At 58.3% G+C, this 20587-nt stretch overlaps 1 protein-coding gene across 6 annotated transcripts in view; it reads right to left on the bottom strand.

The window, feature by feature from the left end:
- LPIN1 (lipin 1) overlaps nucleotides 1–20587 on the bottom strand; it is a 74511-nt gene that overhangs the window by 45744 nt on the left and 8180 nt on the right. For 3 of the 6 annotated variants that reach the window (XM_059660516.1, XM_059660520.1, XM_059660515.1), the window contains exon 2: nucleotides 18733–18789. In XM_059660516.1, the coding sequence (XP_059516499.1) occupies nucleotides 18733–18789 (57 nt within the window). Of the gene's footprint in view, nucleotides 1–2680; nucleotides 2757–18732; nucleotides 18790–19520; nucleotides 19729–19789; nucleotides 19904–20587 lie in introns of those variants that run through there. The other 3 variants (XM_059660518.1, XM_059660519.1, XM_059660522.1) reach the window with 3 other exon arrangements.

The raw sequence follows: 20587 nt of genomic DNA on the forward strand, positions 1-20587 counted from the left end.
GCCAGGGGCTCATCCTGTGGTCACAACTGGCTCCAGGCAAAGGCTGGGCTTCGAACTGAGTTCTTGCCTGGCGGAACTTTGCACATACCAACTTTTTTTTTTTTATCTTTATTGTTGAAAGTATTACATATGTGCCCTTTTTTCCCCCATCAAGCCCCTCCAACTATTTTAAGAGCACCTTCCCCAAAAAGACAGGGCCCCACCTTAGTTCCCTTAATTCCTTAGATACTTATGTAGATCCTTGTTGATTATTGTTAATCAGATACTCTGCCTACTCCCAGAAATCTATTGATGAGCTAATCAGATACTTCGTCCATTCCTGGAAATTGTTTGCTGATCTGTGTGTCATTGAAACCTCCTTACCCTAAGGGCTACTCCAGATCAATAAAAGATTGGAGCAGCCTGAGCAGTGGTGGAAGTCCTTCGGGACTTGCCCACCTGGTCCCCCAATATTGCAAAATTATCTCGTGTCTTTTTCTCTCATTTGTTGTGCGGCTCCTCTTTCAGATACCGAACCCTACTCCACGCAGAACGTGGAGGGAGTCTTACTCAACAGGTGCGGATACATTTGTTTGTCCAAAAAAATCGAAGCCCAAAGGCAGCCCCGCCTTGGGCAGCGCTCTGCCGCCATGCCGAGCTCAGCGGCAGGAAATGCTCTTGCCCAGGAGTGCACCTTGTGGGGGAGGGGGCCCCATGACCCCATGACCTGTGTGGCTTGTCCCTTTCGTAAACCCATGCTGGTTGCCTCGGGAGGCCCGTGCACACAGAGGAAGGTTTCATCAAAAGGACAGGGACTTCCTGGAAACCAGGCACACGGCGCGCATGGACTGTCCTGTCCCAGGAGCAGCTGGCAAACAGGTGTGTCTGGGTCACAGGGCCTGTGGTCAGCTCGCGCGCAGGAGCACACGGCTCAGGGAGCCCTGAGTCCGGGCCAGCAGCCTGTAGCTTGTGTTTCTGGAAAGCCCCGGCATTCGGCACCAGCAAAAACATTCTGGCTTATCAGTCCTGGGAGGCTGGGCCATGGGAATGCCATCCCATTCTATAGATTTGAAGCTGAGAGGCTAGTAACTTGCTTGTTGTCACAGGTTAGTCTGCGGGGAGCTGGGACCTGAACACCAGTTGTGGCAGGGATCACAAACCTCGGTCAGCGGGCTGAGAGATGTGGCGGTGACCACCGGCGGTGGGAAAGCAGCCTGCTCCTCGCCAGCCTGAGCCCCGTCCATTCGCCTCCACCCAACTTCCCGGCGGGACAGGGGACATCTTTCCGCCTTAAGAACCAAGAGATCCTCCGGCCCCTCCCCTGAACCCCCGAGTTCTCCCCGTGCGCTGGCATCCAGCAGGTTTGCCCCTGCAGTCTGGTCTTTTCTAGAATAGATGAGGGTTGTTTTGGTAACTGAGACCAGGGTCCCACGGCCAGCTAAGGCCAAACTTAGACTGGAGCCCCGGCCTCGGGTCCCATCCGGGGCTCTGTCCAGGCCTGCGCCACGTGGTCCCATGTAAACAGGAATAAACGCTCCAAGACTAACACCCACACACAAAAACGCTTGCTAATCAAACAAATGTTGGCAAACATGGAGCACTAGCAAAATAAGGAATTAAGGAATCAAAACATAAACCCCTAGATCTTCCAACATTTCGGGGGGGGGGGAGTGTGTTTATTTCTGGATTACTATGCACTGTCCTCCTCGGGGGCTTACTTTAATCCCTGGGACCGGAATTATGGGGCACAGGTTAACAGTGAATTTCACGGCCATTACCACCCCGATAACATAAAAGAAACCCTGTTCAAGCTCATCTTTCCCAAAACACCCCTACTGTCCTGGGTGCTAAAAACTCTCCGAATTAATGCTGCCCACCGTCCGCGTTCACGTTCCCCGCGTCGTGGTCAAAAACAGGGCTGACATCTGCTTTCGCCAGCCACCTACACGCCAGCGCTGTGGCCCTACAGTGATTTGCAAAACACTACTCTTCATCCCACACTGTCCGGCTTTCCCCAGAATTAGACTATTTGCAGGGGCACCTGACAGGACTCCCTAGGGCCTAGGCCCAGCGCCCACGAGGCTGCGGGAAGGGTGCACAGAGGCCTGGCAATCGGGGGACCGCTGCCACCCGAGGACCCAGATTCCAGCCCGGTTCGCCGCCGCCCGGGCAGCTGCATGACCTTGGGCATGTCGGCCTCAGTTTCCCCAACTGCACAGCAGGAATCTTAACCCTCCGGGGCACATCGCATGACAGTCCCGGGCAGAGGGTAGGGGCTGCTCGCTGCACAGAAAGAACCACCTCTCCTGCCGCCATCGAGGGTCCCCCCCCCCCCCCCCAGCCAGGATCCCCGGTCCGGAGCGCCCCGCCCCCATCCCACCCCGCAGGCCCGCCCAGCCGCTCAAGGTCAGCCCTGCAGGCCCGAGGATGAACCTGCCCATCTATCCGCGGCCGCTGTCCCCGCCTCCCCCCGCCACCCCCCCTCCCGGAACCACTTCCCGCAAAAGGCCGCGGGGACAGAGCGCGGTCCGCGGGCGTCCGTCAGGTGGGCCCGGCCGCGCGCCCCGGTCCCCGCCGCCCCCGCTCCGCCCCGCGGCCCCGCCAAGGCTGCGGCCCCTCCCCCGACCGCCGCCTGCGGAGCTCTGCGGGGCTCTGCGGGGCTCGGCCCGGGCCCCACGGCCGCGCGAGGGCTGCTACTCACCGCGGGCGCCGCGCGTGGCCGCCTTTGTATGCAAACACCGCCCGGCGCGCTCGCTGACAGCGCGGCTCCCGGGGCGGAGGGGGCGGGGCGAGGGGCGGGGCCTGCGAGCGGGTGAGCGCCGGGGGCCTCGCGACGCACGGGCCGGGCTGTCGCTTTCAGAGCCCGCCCGCCCGAGGCGGTAGAGCCCCCCTCGGAGGGAGGCCGGTCCGCCAGCCCTCCTTCCACCGCCTACCTTAGCTTTCCTGGGGGGTAGCTGGAGGGGTAACGGGGACCCAACCTTTAGGGTCCCGTGGGCCATGTTAAGAGGCCTAGATAGTGCCCTGGTCCGGGTAGCTCAATTGATGCAGTGGTTCTCAACCTTCTGGCCCTTTCAATACAGTTCCTCATGCTGTGACCCAACCATAAAATTATTTTCGTTGCTACTTCATAGCTGTAATGTGGCTACTGTGATGAATCGTCATGTCAATATCTGATATGCAGGATGGTCTTAGGCGACCCCTGTGAAAGGGTCGTTCGACCGCCAAAGGGGTCGCGACCCACAGGTTGAGAACCACTGGTTAGAGCATTGTCCCCATACACCAAGGTTGCAGGTTCAACCCCTGGTCAGGGCACAAATAATCAATGAATGCATAGATAAGGGGAACGGAGGGTCACTGCTTCTCTTTCTCCTGATCCCGCCCTGTCTGGAGCCCCCCTGGGAGGGCCCTGCTGTGTTGTCAGCCCCCAGGTGGTCAGAGGTGGTCTGAGCTGTGACTCAGCCAGGAGGGCAGCCAGGTGGGGGCCTAGGCATCCCCATGAGCACTTCCAGGACCCGCTGCTTTCAGCCCAACTGGCAGCAGAGGAGGAACCAGGGAGGAGGGAAACTTGCTCCTGCTGGCTAAGGAGGAGGAGGGGCCGGCCGGGGCAAAGCAACACAAGCACCCTGGGTTCTACAGACTCAGTTTTACCATCTGGAAAGTGGGGGCAGACACTCACCCCACACATCCACCTTGAGGACTGAAAAGGCCATTAAGTAGGTTACGTGGCCGATTGCTGACCTCCTGAAAGATTTTCAAATTCTGGAACCCCACACATTGGGATCCCCAGAAAGATTTGTTGAGTGTTAGGCCCGCTCAGCCGGTTCCAGCCGCCCTCCTGAGAGGGCCACCCAGAGAGCACCGCATTGCTGAGGGTGCGGAGGGCTAGGCAATGACAACCCCTCTGCACAGCAAGGCCACCGGAGTGGTGGCAGCCGCCCTGTTGTAGCTGGGAACCGCCCCCTTTTAGCCGGTGACAGCCATTTACCACCTGGGAGCTCTGAAGTTTTCCAGATTAACTGCCTACACAGTAGACAGGGCTCTGCACCTGGGGGCGGGGGGGGGGGGGGGGCGGACATGCTGTGAAACAGTGTAGGTAGCTGTGCAGTGAACGGGTCCCCTGGCAGCTCTGTGGGCGGCACCAGTGGTCAGCCCTGTGAATGCCCCCGCGGAAAGGGTGCCCCAGAAAGAAGAGTAAAGAGCAGGGGGGTGAGGGCATGAGTGGGGAGGTGGGGCAATGGGGCGATAAGGACACATATGTAATACCTTTATCAATAAAGAGAAAAAAAAAGAGTAAATCTTCCCCCAGAGGCCCAGGGTGCCCTGGGCTCCCAGGAAGGGAGGGGGCCTCCGGATCCAAGGCCAGTCCTTGGCTTGGCTGGAGCCCCTGAGGAGGTGACTTCAGCAGGGACACTCCCTTGCTGGGGCCCCGAGAACCGATGGAAACCAGGGGACAGAGCAGCCTGGAAACCCTGGAGGCCTGGGGCGGGCTCCTGGGGGAAGACGGGGAGAAGAGGGGGGGCGGGTAAACCAGGGAGAGCGAATGGCTGGAGCCCAAGCCAGAGGGCCCACCCCCAAATGAGAGTGAGGATCCTAGATTAGGGCTGAGGCATCCAAGAGGGAAAGGAGTCGCAGGGAGATAAAGGGGAGAGGCTGACAGTTGGCCGCACTGGATCTGGGAGGCCACCCCACCCCATCACCCCAACAGACATCAATCAGATAGCATCGCGGACCAGCCGTGGCCAGGCGCTGAGCAGAGAGGAAGAGTCACACTGTCTCGCTCGCTCAGAGAGCAGCCCCAGCCATCCCTGGCTCAGTCACTTGCTCTCCTGCATGCATCCTGTTTGCTGGGTGTCCGCCCTGTGCCAGGCCTGTGTGGAGCCCTCAGGGCTCCTCTGGGGAGCAGACCACACCTCGGGGCGAGTACGGTCAGTCAGGGCCGTAATCGGGGGTAATCACTGCCAATCCCACAAAAACCAGAGTTCCGGCCCTTGGTATGTATTAGAGATCAGTGTGTCCGAGTGCAGCTCTACGGCCCTGCCCTCCCCAGCATTCCCCCGAGGCCCTGCCTTACAGCGAACACTTGTCTCATCTGTGCCAGTCCCAGGTTCGACAGGCACGCTCTCGGGTGTGGCAAGAGCATGGACCAATCGGAACAGATGCCAGGCAGCACAGCGCAGGTGGGAGGGGGAAAGGAAGAGGAGAGATGAATGGGGCAGGAATGAAACTTCCTAATATTTTCATTGTAGGCAAGGCCAGATGAGCTCCTACTAGAGCAGTGATGGCGAACCTTTTGAGCTCGGCGTGTCAGCATTTTGAAAAACCCTAACTTAACTCTGGTGCCGTGTCACATATAGAAATGTTTTCATATTTGCAACCATAGTAAAACGAAGACTTATACTTTTGATATTTATTTTATATATTTAAATGCCATTGAACAAAGAAAAATCAACCAAAAAGATGAGTTCGCGTGTCACCTCTGACACGCGTGTCATAGGTCCACCATCACTGGCCTAGATGAATGTACCCACGAAGAAAACGTCCATGTATGTCACTGAGGAATCCATCTGCTATGGGTTGAATGTCCACGAACCCCACCACCACGCCAGGTGGAAGCCCTGAGTCCCGGTGGGCTGGCACGTGGACATGGGGAGGTGACGCGAATCAGATGAGGACTTGCGGGTGGAGGGAGCCCCACCGGAACCGTGGACGCAGAGCGAAGCAGAGCGGCGGTCTCTGACCCGGTGCCAGAAGCTGGCGGCAGAATAAGACCAGCTTCCCACGGAGACATCAGCACACCCCCTGTCCATCACAGCCTGTGAGCTCGGGCAGCCCCGGGGAACTGTTCAGCTACCAGACTTTTCAGCTCATAGACCTTTATCCCCAGTTAAGATAAAATCTAAGATGCTGCTTATATAATCCTTTGTCAGCGCCAAACAAACAGGAGAGCAGAAAAGGACTGGGTTTGCCAATACATTCTATGTCAGCTATAGAATTTTCCCCCAAACTACGAGACAACGTTTCTGCAGAAAGTCACAGAGGTAGACGTGAGCGGCTGAAGAAATGGGCCCAGGAAACAAGTTACAGGGGTGAGAGAAAGGGCAGAGGACAGAGGAGGGGGCCGGAAGGAAGCTTTCTAATAGTCTCGTCGCTGGCAAGGCTTAGGGTGAGAGGAAGTGAAGGTGAGGCGCCCGCAGGGAAGAGGAGGCGGAGGGGAGGGTGCGGGGGTGCTTCCGGAGGGGGGGGGGCCACTGTTCACCACAGAATTTACATGCTGCTGCCCAGCCTGACAGGCGTGGCTCAGGGGTTGAGCGTCAACCTATGAACCAGGAGGTCACGGTTCGGTTCCCGGCCGGGGCACATGCCTGGGTTGCAGATCATATCAACTGGCCCAGGCCATCTTCTCAGCCTGCCCTGTAGGAGGCCCAGGAATGGCTCCCATCGGGTCACTTCCCACCCCTGGTCCAGTGCCGCCGGTTCTGCTCACAGCCCCGGTGCTCCCCCTGGTGAACCCCGGCCACAGTGCTCAACGGCAGGAGGTGGAGCCCTGGGCCAGACCCAGCAGCTCCCTTCAAGGCCTCCTATGCCTGCCCGCCCCTGCAGGTGCCCAGAGAGCAGAAGGCAGCCACCTGCTGGGAGGCGCCAGGGCAGCGGCTCCCAGGGGGGACCCCTTCGATCGGCTTCGCTTCTTGCTAGTTGTGGGACTGAAGGGCAGGGATGTGGGACCTCTCGGACCCGCAGTCTCCTTTTCTTCTGAACTGAACTGAAAATATCTGTTCCCCTGGGCTGTCGGAAGGAATAAATTATTTAAACTAAACCACTTAGTGACTACAGCACAATATACACGGCCCACTCCGGGAAGTCCCATAGCAACAACAACGGTGATGGTTATTTTCGTTTACGATGAACACTTAGGAGCCTGCTAGCACACACAGGATCAGGCCTGGGCTTTCAGGAGGGGGAAGACCGGACAGATGAAGTGCGCCTGGGAGGAGGTGTTCCACGCTGACGGCCCAGCGCGCCGCGGGAAGGCACGATAAAGGCAGGCGGGGCGTGCTGAGCCATCCGTGCTGTGGGGCTGACTCCCGGGTGGAATGCAAAAATAAATCCATACTCTGCTTCTTTCGCCCCCAGCGCCGCCCGCACGTGGGCTGGGCCGGAGGGAGGTCTCAGACGTCAACTGAATGACTGACGACTCAGTTAAGTTAGCACAGGAAGGAATTACCGCGCAGGAGAGCTAACGTCCATTTCCTGGAGGAAAGCACAGCGGTCCTTTCTACTGAGGAGAGCTCAATTCCATGTCCTGAACCCAGCCCTCGCTGGTTTGGCTCAGTGGATAGAGCATCGGCCTGTGGATTGAAGGGTCCCAGGTTCAATTCCGGTCAAGGGCACATGCCAGGGTTGCAGGCTCGAGCCCCAGTAGGGGTCGTGCAGGAGGCAGCCGATCAATGATTCTCTCTCATCACTGATGTTTCCATCTCTCTCTCCCTCCTCCTTCCTCTCTGACATCAATAAAAATATATTTTTTTAAAAAAGAAAGAAAGAAAGCGAGGGTAGAGTGGGCTGTATCACCCCTGCTGCCTGGGGGTGGGAGGCAGGAGGGGGCATCTTTCTGTGTCTGCAACCTGCCAGGGGGGCAGGCCATGCAGGACGGCGGCCAGGCTCCTGCGATGGTCTGACACCCCGTTACAGGGTCAAGCGATGATCAGGAGTCAACTGCCGTGGAGAACGGGGGAAGGGGCGGCCCATTTACAAAGGAACCCGGTTTTGAGTCCATGAACATGGGCAGCACCGGCCGTAACACTGCCCCTCCCCACAGGGCACAGGGGAGACGCAGGCAGCACCCGCGGGCCTTGTCCCGGCCAGGGGCCCCGTGGGAGGTGTCTGTCTGTCTGTGTACATGAGCTGGCTCTTCTGAGAAGGGCTGACAACTGCCTGTTCCCAATTGAGAAACAAAACCAAGAAGAAAACCGCGCTATCTTAAATCTCCAGGAAACTGCACTTCCCAGGAACACTCGTGTGCTGATTACTCTTCCATGAGGACGCGCTACAAAAGCCTCCGCTGTACGGAACAAACAAAGGCAAAGAGGGGGGCCAGGGGGGCCGAAGGCGAGCCTCACCTACTTCACACGGTGCTGGGGTCTCCTGGGGTCCTGGTTTGGGAATCGAAGCTCCTCTCCCTCCTGCCTGTCGTCCTCCTAACGGGAATCAGATTCTGGAGGTGCCCGGCATGGCGCCAGCTCGGAGCGCTCCCTGCAAATACACGCGGTGTCACACGCTGGTGCCCACGCCCACGCGACGCTGCCTTTGTGTTTTGCATGTTCATAAGATCGAATATTGGGGGGGATGTGTATACATTAGAATTTTACAAATACAGACCATGGTGCATTGTACTTTAAAGGACTCCGCAAGAAGACCATGGGTCACTCTTAACAGATGGAGAGAGCAGACCAGTTAGCAGAAGGTGGAACGGAAAGCCCAGGAGTTCTGTCATGGGGCCGTCGTGTCCCCAAGTCCCAGGCACTGGTGCCATTCTTCGGTGAGCTCTGCGCCCGCGGAGCCTGCCCGTGGAGAAGCCACGGGAACCGAGCTAAGCTCTCCCCTCCGCATCCTCTACCTCAGCTGCTGGAAGAAGTCTTGGTCTCCCCCATGCGGAGGGCATGTTGGCAGGACCCCCTGAACTTCCGGTGACTTCATTCGGAGGCCCTGGCTCGTGGGGCCGTTGGCCTCCCGGTCGCCGTTCCCCTTCCTCCTGGTCTTCTAGTTCTCAGCAGCCTCGTCCCCCGCTTATCGGCTGTTGCCGGGATGGGCATGGTTGGCTCCCATCAGCCCCGTCTTGCCTCCGGATCTTGCCCCTCAACCCCCCTCCTCCCCTCCCATTTTCTCCCCTCGCGCTTCCTCTCCTGCGCGCCCTCTGCTAGGGGCCGGAAACGCTCATTGTTGGGTGGCAGGCTTCTGAGGATTCCAGAGATTGTGATGTCAGCATCGGGCGGAGTGCAGGGGAGGACGGAGAGAGGAGGAGCCAGTGCAGACTGCGCGGGCTGCCGGGGAGCTGGTTGGAGACCAGCTCCGGATTCAGAAGGGCCTGGTCAGCACGGGGCCCGCACAAAGCTCGGAGCGCGGCCTGGCTCCAGGCCTTCACGACAGCAGGTGTTGCCTTCCTGATTCCTCGGTGCACAACGAGCGAACTAGAAGGAAGGTCTCATTCGAAAGCTGCACTCCCACAAAGAGAAGACGTGCTGCAGGAGGAAGCCGCCATGCCCATTTCTCACAAAGCATGGGAGCTGGTGGCATCTACGAGGCCCGCTATGAAGAGGTTTCTGTGGTGCCGCAATTCCAAGAAAGGGAAGCTATCCAGCAGCCCTTTCAAATGCCCACGTCGCAGGGGAAAATGATGGCTAAGTACAGGATACAATTGCCGAATTACTGTTTGATCAACTAAAATTAGTTTTAAACGGTGATAAAAGCGAAAAGTTATAACGTCAGAATGGAATCTTATAAACCAGGACAATACTGCCCGGCCAGGGTGGCTCTGGTGGTGGGGCCTCGTCCCATGCACCCGGAGGTCACGGTTTGATTCCGGATCAGGACACATACCCGGGTTGTGGGCTCCATCCCCGGTGGGGGGGTGCGTGCAGGAGGCAGCCCATCCATGTTTCTGTCTCACATCAATGTTTCTATCTTTCTCGCCTCCCTTCCTCTCTTTGAAATCAATAAAACTTACTTTTTAAAAATATGACAATACTGCTGGACAACCGTCAGAAGTCCTTGCTCAGGTGGGACCCTGGGAGCCCAAACTTTGGACTGGATATCGGGGAGCATCCTGTGCCCGGCTGAGCCGTCTTTACACGGATGCTGAGGTGAGAGTGGGCGCTCTTCTCACAGGACATTTCCTTGGCGAGACCAGAACGCCTGTTCCACGTGCCGCCAGCAGAGTGGAAGGTAAGAGCTGGTGACACCGCTGACGAGCCGTGGGCGCTCGCTCTCTGGGAAAAGGCGCGGCGGGGAGCCGGCTCCCCTGGACTCCCCGACGGACAAAACCTGCGTCCCCCGCCCCGAGTCCGCTTCAGAGGGTACCTTTGACTCTGGATGAAAAGCGCCTCATAAGAAAGAAGCTCTTACGAGGAAGACAACTTTTCTTTCTTCTCCAGCTCACGGTGCTTTGGATAGACTGGGGGTGACTCCCGAGCCGAAAGGTGAAAGGCTGGGCCGGGGTTCTAGTAACCGCCTGGTGTTGGGACATTGCCGAGTTGACTTGTCATCATGCAACACAGCGCCTTTCAGGCAATCGGGTGCAAATCTAGCACGTTCCGCGGCCATCTGAGCGGATGCAGAGGAAGCCACTGTGCCTGCAGCATCAGCAGGTCATTCCACTCAGCGCCAGGGTCACCATCAGGGTCTCTCCAGGTCATGGAACCCCTCCTTACCAAAACTGGTGGGGGCGGGTGAACCCAAAATATTCACTTGTGTCTTAAGTCGTGATCCTCATCTTCAAAAGCGCAGTGCTCTCCTGCGACCAGGAGGGTGTGACGGAGCCGGCGGGCTCGATGGACCGCCGGCCTCCAACCCAGGTCACCCCCTGGCAGCCTCCGTGGACTAAGACGCCAGACCTTGGCCCCGTGGTGCTGGGCCGCACAGCTGCCGCTCTGCGGCCTGAGAGAGGGAGGCCTCTCCCCAGTCTCCGCCCATCAGGCCAGACTCACTAACCGCAGTCAGTGCCCTGCGGCCGCTGTCTACGCACCACGCCCACCCTCACAGTGGCACGTGTGTCTGAGAGGGGATGGCCCAGCAGGAGAGGCTGGCTCTGAGTCTAACTGCCACGCTGTTCAACCTGCCAAAGGAAGGCCAGCGTGGGGGGCGGGAGGTGAGGACTGGCGGCCTCGGAGCAGGGGCTGGCCCACGAGGGCGGGATTCTACGCCTGCAGGCTCCCGAGGAGCTGAGCAGGAAGGGAGGTGGGTCTGTGCTCACTCTGCAAAGGACCAAAGGAGACAGGGAAGGCCGGGGTGGGGACCCTCGGGGCGTGTCTGCGCTGGGAGCTCCCAGCCTGACCCCTGGTTGGAAAAGGCTGTGCAGGGCTCTGAACATGGGGCAGCCAAGAAGTTCACTGGCCTAATGTTCCTCCCTGAGTCAGTCCTCACCTTCTTCTTGTCTTCCAGAGTGAAGTGCTGAATCTATTGCAAAACCACTGCACCACCCGCCCCCGCCTCCGCCTGAACCACCCACAGGGGGGCGGGGACCTATGTGGAGGGGGTCAGGTTGGGCTCAGAAGGCTGCCGCCTGCTTCACCTGGCCCTGGACGGGCTCAGCTGCTGCCCCCCACCGCCCACGGTGACCTGGGCCTAGGCAAGCTCCACGGTTGGACGCAGACGGCACCCGGGGCTTCTGCCCAGGGAGGACAGAGGGACAGGGGAACTCTGGGGAGACGCAGGTTCCAAAAGATATTTCCGAGTTTCTGCTCGGCCCCCGCACCAGACCGGGTCCTGCCCGTCAGGTAACTCAGGTCCTCGGGAGGGGGAGCAGCCGTCCCGATCGCCACAGCCCAACTCGGGGGCTTTCCTCCCAGAACAGCGAGGACGCAGCCCTGGGAGCGGGGGTGTCCTAGACACGGGGTGTGATCTGGGGAGCTGGAGACTGGGTTCGGGCTGTGCTGTCACTATGAGACCTGTCACCCCAAGACCTTGGGCTCCACAGTGGCAAGTGGGGGAGTGGAGAAGAGAGGAGGATCAGCTCTGACCTTCCTCTCTCAAAAACAAAAAAAAATCAATAAAATTTTTTAAAAATATATATACCGATGCCCTTCTCATGACTGAAGCAAGACGGACGTCCCAAAGAATGAACTCCTTTATGCAACAAGCCATGTCTGAGCGCAAGGCACAGTGGGAGGTGTCTGAGTGAGAGACGCCTCTGTCCCCCAAGAGGTCAAGGTCGGGTAGACAGTGTCCCCAGCGAGAGAACACAAGGACAGGCCATTCACAACAAGGTGCCCACGGCCGTGGGAGAAGGGACGGGTGAGTGGGGGGATGAGACAGTCCTGCAACGCTTCTCTTTTTCGTCTTAAATTGAGAACGCTTTATTTCTGTGTTGTTTTCCAATTAAGCCCTGATGGCTGACGAGAGGGAGGCTCAGGGGGGCGGAGAACAGGGAAGAAGTGGAGATCCGGCGTCCAATCCGGCGTCCACCCCCAGGCCCGGCTGGCAGGGGCTGCGGTGGCCTCAATCCAGACTCCACCAGGGCTCCATGCACTGGCGCCGGCAGTTGTAGAAACAGCACTTCTTGGCCTTCCTGCAGCCTCTGTCGCGCCAGCACGTGGGCAGCATCGTGAAAGGGCAGTGCGGGGAGAACTCTGGGCAGTAGCCGGGCTTGTCCGCAGCCCGCGTGGGGCCGGGCTGAGCCGCGTGGGGGCCGAGGAGGAGGAGGAGGGCCCCGGTGAGCAGGCACAGGCCGCTCAGCTTCATGCCGCGGAGGTGGGTCCCTGCAGTGTTTCTGTTCGGAGGAGAAAGGGCCTTGGGGTGTCTCTGCAAGACCTAGGGTCCCCGGACAGGAGCGGACCGGCGCCCTCCCGTTCGCATTCACTGCGCTACTGTTGTGCGTGGCTGCGCCCGCCCCCCGCCAGCCCACGCGGTGCAGAGCGGGGCCGTGGGGACCCGTGTTCCAGGGAGAAGCGCCTGGCGAGGAGCACACGGCTTGCCAGGAACACAGCGAATGTCCTCGGACACGCGCAGCAGCTCCATTACCCATTCCGGACAAAAAGGAACACCCCAGGGCAGGGGGCAGGGGCAGGGACAGGGGGCGGGGGCAGGGGGCAGGGGCAGGGGGCGGGGGCAGGGGGCGGGGGCAGGGGGCGGGGGCAGGGGGCAGGGGGCAGGGGCAGGGGGCGGGGGCATGGGGCAGGGGCGAGCGGAGCAGAACAGACAAACGTGCATTTATCTTCCCCTCACTTCCAGGTCGCGGGTTATGACGTTACCAGAAAGCTTCAGAGCGTAAAGACTCACGACGGAAGGGGCATCTTTCTTCCGTGGCAAAGGTAGTGAACGCCATGTGCAAGGTGCATGCAAAGGGAAGGGCTGACTGGGGAAATGAGAGCGAGCAAGCTAGAACCTGCAGCCTTCAGAGGGCTGCAGGCCTTTCTGTGTGTGTGTGTGTGTGAGAGAGAGAGTGAGAGAGAGAGAGAGAGAGAGAGAGAGAGAGAGAGAGAGAGAGATCGGGGGGTGGGGAGGGGAGACAGAGGCAAGGAGAGAGGAACTGTGTCTCCTAACCAGGAAAAAGAAAGGCCAACAGAACTTCTGGAAAAACACACTTCCCCCAAGAAAACCACCCCCCCCCCCCACATCCAGAGAAAGGCAGAGTCTGATACAGAGCAAACACGGGGTGAGGTGATGCCCCCGCAGCTGAGGGTAAGAAAGGGGGCGGCGTTGGCACAGGACGGTCTGGCGAACCAGCGAGGCCCTCCGCTACCGGAGGCTCCGTGCGGAGGATAATGCGCAAGGACATGCGCACACCGACGGGGGCAGGACGGGGAAACCGGCTTCACCTGTGAGCCACGCTGTCCTTGTTGATTGTCCACACACCAGACACAGGCATCACGTCGATCCAAGTGTCCAGAAGGACATCGGGACCCACGTTCACTTCCCCTACAAGCAGGCTCCCTCCCGCAAGGCTGCGTTCCAAACCCAGGCCTCTGCCAAACCTCATGCCAACAAGAAAATAGCCAAGTGTGGTTCCCAGTAAGGGGCCAGGATCAGCGAAATTCTGGGAATCGTGGTGCCTATTAGCAAGGCCGCGACCCCAGCACCGGGCGGCCAAGGGGGCGTCTCCAGGCACACGCTGCGCTGGACACAGCAGGAAGGATGGCCCGGGCTCAGTGCAGGACGTGCACCAACGTCCTGGCAAGCAAGATGGGCTCAGGCGTTTTGGTGAACATTCTGCTGCTCAGCCATCCCTCCGGAAGTCCAGGCGTTTTGCCTTGAACAAATCCAGGCAGGTGCGCGGGGTGGGGGGCAGGTGAGCTGGTGAGCGTGTATTTCTTTGGGTCCCTGCGTTCCACGGCCAGATTCTTCCATCCGAGAGCCAGGCCCTCAGACCAGCCTTTCCCCAGGCATCCCTTGGGTCCCCGAAGAATCAGTCCCGGCTCCTCTGTATTAACGAGCCCACGTGTGCCCCCATCCTGGCACCTTCCCTAAAGCCGTCACTGTGTCCGGTACACGCTCTGCCTCCTCCCCTGGTTGGTGAGCCCTTGAGAGGAAAGACCAGCCGTGGCGCACTCCCTCCGAGTCCCCGTGCCCAGCACACCTGCCACGTAACGAGGAGAGAGACGGACAGAGAGACGAACGCAGAGGGCGATACTGAGTCTCGCTTGTGTCCTGCTTTACCTCCCCCTCGTGTTTGGTTTTCTCATCACCGAGGATTTTGGGAATTTAGGAACCTACCTCGTACGGGTGAGAGCATAATACGGCCCAGGCCGGTGTAGCTCAGCAGTTGAGCGTCCACCCAGGACCCAAGTGGTCACCAGTTCAATTCCAGGTCAGGGCACAGGCCCAGGTTGTGGGCTTGATCCCCAGTGGGGGCTGCGCAGGAGGCAGCCGATGGATGACCTACCTCTCTCGTCAATGTTTCTATCTCTCTCCCTTCCTCTCTAAAAATCAGCAAAAACATATTTAAATAAATAAATAAGTAGAATGACCAGATGCTCTGATAGGAGAGGTTCTGACCTGAGGCCCACCTCCCGGTGCCATACACTCCCCCCTGTGACGTCGCCCCCTGCAGTGACACGGCCCCCCCACCCCCAGACCCGCACCCAGTTCAGCATCTCCGGGCCAGACCTCAGCCCTCGGCTCCAGACCATACACCCAGTGACCTCCTGGACGCCTCCATGCAGATGGTCCACGGCACTTCCAGCTCAACTGGGCCCACGATGAACTCCTGTCTCCACCGCCCGCCCCCAACCACCCCCCATAGCTGTGCTCCCACAGGTGTGGATCTCGGGGCATCGCCTGCTTAACGCCCTCCCAGCCCCTCTGCTACCTCCTCCCCTTAGGTCCTTAGGAAGGAGGACAAGGCCCCTGGTCATCAGCACCTGCCTCCTCCTCCTCCTTCTCCCCCTCCTCCTCCTCCTCCTCCAGGTCCGTCTCCCACATGCCCCGCCCTCCACGCCTGCCTGCCTTAGGCCTTTTCGAGACCCCATGGCTCTCCCCTTCTCCTGGGGGCATGTTTCTGAAATTGCTTCTAACCCTCCCACCACACCGAGCTGAGTTACAAACCCACAGTAACTGGTAGCAGATGGCAAGCCCTTCACGCTGCCGGCTGGATGGGCTCTCCAGGTACAGGAGGCATTAAACGGAGCTCACGTACACAGGGGGCACCGACGTGCCCAGTGACACACCCACCCTAAGTGGCAGAGCTGTGACCAGAGCCTGGACTCCTACCCCGTTCTCCTGCATAGATGGCGACGATTTCTGTCCTTTCGCCCTCTAAGCAGAAACCTCCCGCCGCCCCTGTCCGCCCCGAGCCTCCTGTCTTCTCACCAGGTGAGCTCCATGGGGGGCCTGGTGCGGGGCCGCACAGAGGCTCCAGCGAGTGCCTGCCCCTGCCTGCCTCGCTGTGTACAATAGCCACGGGCCACGGCTGGGGCTGGGCACCTGGCAGCCCTGGGCTCCAGCACCCCCCACCCCAAAACCGCCTCCATCTGGAGAAGGGGGGCTGGCCACGGGAAGCAGCTTCAGCCCCTCTCCCAGCTGCCCTGCTCTCCCACCTGCAGGAGCCGGCGCGCTTCCTGCCTACCGCTCACTGCTTACCGGGACTTGGTGGCCCTGTCTCCTCCGTGGAGATGGCTCCCCCACTCCCGGCTCAACAGCCACTAACTGCCCGCTGACCAGCATTCCTGGCCTCTGATTGGGCCCCGTCCCTGCCAGTCCCCCCGGATATGGAATTTCTGCTCCTCACAGAGTCTGAGGGCCAGGCCTTCCTCAGCAGCCTGTTTCATTCATTCACTGGGGGCCTCTGCTCTCGTCATAGGACAGAACCCCACTCTAACCGGCACTGCACGAGGTCTCCTGAGTCACCCCCAAAAAACCTTGCTCCCCACCCCGTTCCAGGGTCCCCCTCAGACTGTGACCTCTTCGAGAACAAAGAGTAAGTGTTGTTGCTTTTGTTCTCCACCCCCACGGCGTAGGACGGGCCGCAGAGGGACAAGCGTGTGTCTAGGCTTTATCACGTCATCCCTGGACCATCCCCCAACTCCTTCCCTGAAGCTCTCCACCCCACACCTAGGACCTCACACCCATCCTCCACAGGCACATAGCTCAGGCTCAAGGGGCCTGGGGTATAGCAAGTTGCATGATGTCGCTGAAGCTAAAAGTCTGGCTCCAGGGCCAGCCGCATTCCCTAGGAGAGACGAGCTGGCTTTGTGGGCGGGGACCACTCGGGGACTCCAGCCAACACCCCTCCCACACAGCGAAGGCTAAGACAGGCAGGAGAGTCAGAAGCTGGGACAGGTGTGAGGTGTGGGCGCGGCCCCTGGGCTGCTGACCTTGGGGTCTAGGGCCGCGGTCTAGAGCCACATGCGGCTCTTTGGCCCCTTGAGTGTGGCTCTTCCTAAGCCTTAGGAGCACCCTAATTAAGTTAATAACAATGTACCTACCTATACAGTTTCTGTTTAAAAAATTTGGCTCTCAAAAGAAATTTCAATCGTTGTACTGTTGATACTTGGCTCTGTTGACTAATGAGTTTGCCGACCACTGATCAAGACGAGTCTCAACTGGGCTGACTGGGCACTTCAAGCCCCTGCCACGTATCTGTTCCATGCCAGTAGCTACCTCAGGAATGTCCTCGTGGAGATGACAGAAACACAAGAAAGAGCAAGGCCTCTCGAGCTGTAGACTTAGAAGCACCACACTTGCACTTCTGCTTCATTCTCTCACCCAAAGCCAGGCACATGGTCAAGTCCAGAGACAGAGGCAGAGGACACTTCAAAGTTAAATGCCCAAGGGGGTGGATGCAGAGAGGGTAAAAGATCATTCAACCCATCAGCAAGACCTATCAATTCTACCTTAGAAATACTTTCCACGCCTGTCCAATACTCCTTCTATCTTATTGCTCCCACCACTTCAGTTCACCACGATCTCTCTTACCTATCACCAGCTGACTGCTCTGTCCACACCTTTCTTGTCCATTCCTTCTCAGACCACTCTCAATGCAGCAACGAGAATAAACTTAAAAAGAAAACCTGCTCTGACCACTCATTTAATTTAGTCTGCCAAATGGTTTCCTATTGTTCTCAGGATAAAGGTGAAAATCCTGACCAAGGCCTGAATTGTTTTCAATTTTCAATTGAGGGGTTGTTTTAAAGCAAATAGGTGAACCTGGTGAAAGGGAGAAAGAGAGTGAGGAGGGAGTGTGGGAAAGAGAGGCTTTGTAATGACTTGCATGTGCGGACAGCCTGGGACCCCCTTTCTCCAACCTCATCTCCTTCCATCCTCTCTTTCACTTTATGGTTGGAACACATCATAATTCCCCAACTTGTACACTATTTCAAGCCTCTGGGGTCTTATTTGGACTGCTCTGGAAGAACTGCAATAATAGAGATTAGGATGAGATAATAGGTAGTCAATATACCCATAGCTCTCTCAATATTCTCTCTTAATGTTCTCACCATCTTTTAATCTACATAAATATGTACACATGGTTATGCCAGGGTGAGGTGAGAGCAGGATACAGGTGTGACAACTCATCCGAGAGGTTTTTGAGCCTGAGTCTGAGATACAACTGTTCAATTGGCTTTGAGGAGAAGAAATCTAAGAGGATGAGATCAGAGGAATGGGATGGAAAACATACACATGGTGCAACTTCTTCACTAAGTTAGGCAACCTGGTAAAGGACTATTAAGCCAAGACATTCTTCAAGACCGAGGCGGACCAGAGGTGCCTTTTAGTCCACAGGGAGTTATCCTGTTCTTTCAGAGTTTGAGAAGGCTTCTCAGGAGCTAGGCACACATCACCTTATTCCCTGTCCCTTCTCCCCAATTTTCTCGGGGGAATATTTCTGAATATTAGAGACATGGGAAAAAATGACATAGTCTCCTTTTCTCTCTCCTCATGTAGGGATTTCACAATGTAACTACAGGGGCCCTGTAGAATTCTTTCTCTCTCAGGGATCAACAAGAGGCAAATGTGAGTGCTTTAACCTCAACAAGTGGTCTTAGTTGACTCTACCAGAAAAAAAAAGTGATTGAAAACCCTCTGCTTTAGGCCCTAAGAAAAAAAGAGAGGAGGTTTTGCTCAGTGGATAGAGCATCGGCCTGAGGATTGAAGGGCCTGAGGTTCGAATCCAGGAGAGAGAGGGAGAGGGAAGGAGAGAGAGGAGCTCTTTGGACGAGGGGGAGAGGAGGCTGAGGGGGAGAGGAGGCCTCATGGTACATGGCGAGGCAACAATGTCATGGGCACTGATATGAGCCCCTCCTGTTGGCCTGAGGGAGCCACCGAATGCACTTTAGTCGGAGAGGCAGCGACATCGCACCAGGCCTGGGGGAGGACGGATCGCAGGGAGAGATCAGAAACGGACTGAAACGTCCCTGGCTCCTCTGGGGCTGACCACACCCTGAGAAAAGCGCTACAGACCAACTCGGCAGCCAGAGCTGCATGGCCGGGTCCCGGCTTGGCCTGCATCTGCCCGTGACCATAACCCACAGTTTGTCTAAGAGTCTTTTCTCTCCTCTTGAAATGTAACGACATCATTAGGGCATTCACAGCAGCTTCACTTACGTTAATGTTTGAAGACCACACACTCCGAATCCAGCCAGGGTCTCGCATCATGGGAATCTGAAAACCAGAAACATGAGCAATGAATGAATGGAAACGTTCTGGAATTCGATAGCAGTAATGGTCGCACACAGCCTTGTAAATACCCTAAACACCACTTTAAATATATATATATCCTTTTATTGATTTTAGAGAGAGAGGAAGGGAGAGGGATAGAGAGAAAGAAAGATTGACAAGACAGAGAATCATTGATTGGCCACTTCCACAGAATCCACGGCTGTGGGAGTGCCAAGGTGAGACCCGACCAGGCCGGTCCACCCCCAAGGCCTTTGCTCTCTGTCTGATTTGCCTGCAGAGGGGCAGGGAGGAGGCACTGAGGTTCCTGCCACAGCCCATGAGCAGGGCCTGAAGGGGTGGCAGCGGGCCAGGACAGAGAGCGCGCACAATGGGACAGAGGGCAGGATGGCAGAGGCCGTGAGGGCCATGCATGCCAGGATTCCGGGCAGCCTTGAGACTCAGCCTACCCACAATGCCCCGGGCATTGTGCACTAGACCCAAGCTGGTCCGGCTCTGGAGGCAGGGCTGTGCTTCTGCCCTTGGGCGGACTCCCGGGGACACTGAATCCTTGACTGCAGGTGACAATGAACCTTGGGCACCACGCGCCCAGCCCCCCAGTCACCCCTGATGCGTGGTGGCTGTTAGGAGCTGCACTTAGAGGGATTTCACCCTCTAGGCCGAGGCAGACCGAAGGCCATGGCGCATCTTCCTCAGTGTGGAGTAGTCACACACACCCACTATGTGCCAGGTACAGAACCAGCTCCTGTCCTCCTCCTCTGAACGTTGTGGGCATTGCCATCTGCTTTTTACTGGAGAAGCTGAGTCTCAGAAAGCCTGAGTCATTTCCCAAGGCCACACAGCGGGCATGCACGCGCCTTCCTCTCTGAATGGCACGGCCCCCTCTGCCAGCGGGCCAGCCCCTGCTCAGCCTCCCCCGCAGCTCCCCAGACGGCAGGCCCAGCTTTGGGCAATGTAAAAGCCAGGCCCTGACCCGGGAACTCACAGGAGGCGGTCTCACCAGCCCGGAGCACGGAGAACCGCTGCCTCTGAGGACGTCAGAGCCATGTGGCTTGTGCTTGCGTTTCTCAGAAGAGGCGGGTGGCCCGGGAGCCAGTCACAGCGGCCCTGGCCAGGGAGCACTTTTATATAAAGAACCCAGCGAGAGCCCTTTGGCCTCGGTACATCCAGTTCCTTCTACGAAAGCTGCTCTCCTGAGACAGCAGCCGGGAAGCTGGGCCCGGGCCAGGTGGCAGAGCCCGGGCAGGCGGGAGGGGAGGTGGCCCAGGAACCCGGACTCTGCAGGACACGGTGTGCCCCTTCCTCCAGGCTCATCCCGTGGCCAGCGGAGACAACAGACCCCGCGCCCCTGGGGAATCGGCACCTGGCTGGGGGGAGGGGGGCGGGGGAGGCACTGGTGGGAAAGGTTGTCTCTTGCTTGAGAGAAAAGGACAACACAGTCAGCCCTGAACCAGGGACACTCCCTGGCCCGCTCACAGTCCCAGGCGGGGCCACAAACAACGCTGGGATCTGGCTGGGAAACCAGCCAACAGCCAGCGCTGAGGAAGGCGTGATAGGTCGGGCCTGTCCTCTCTGTCCGTCTGTCCGTACCTCACCACCGCCACCACCACCACCATTGCTGCAGGGACCCGGGATGGGGGGGTGGGGGGGCTTGCTCCCAGCCTGATGGGAGGGGGCGGAGTGAGAGGGGAGGTGGGGCGGGACACAGGGGCTTGGTGCTCCCAGGCCGGCAAGGCTGACTGATTAGACGTGAGGCAGGTGTTCAGCCTCAAAGGCCGCCGAC

Source organism: Myotis daubentonii, chromosome 12 (genome assembly GCF_963259705.1).
Source record: "Myotis daubentonii chromosome 12, mMyoDau2.1, whole genome shotgun sequence".
Classification (NCBI taxonomy): domain Eukaryota; kingdom Metazoa; phylum Chordata; class Mammalia; order Chiroptera; family Vespertilionidae; genus Myotis; species Myotis daubentonii.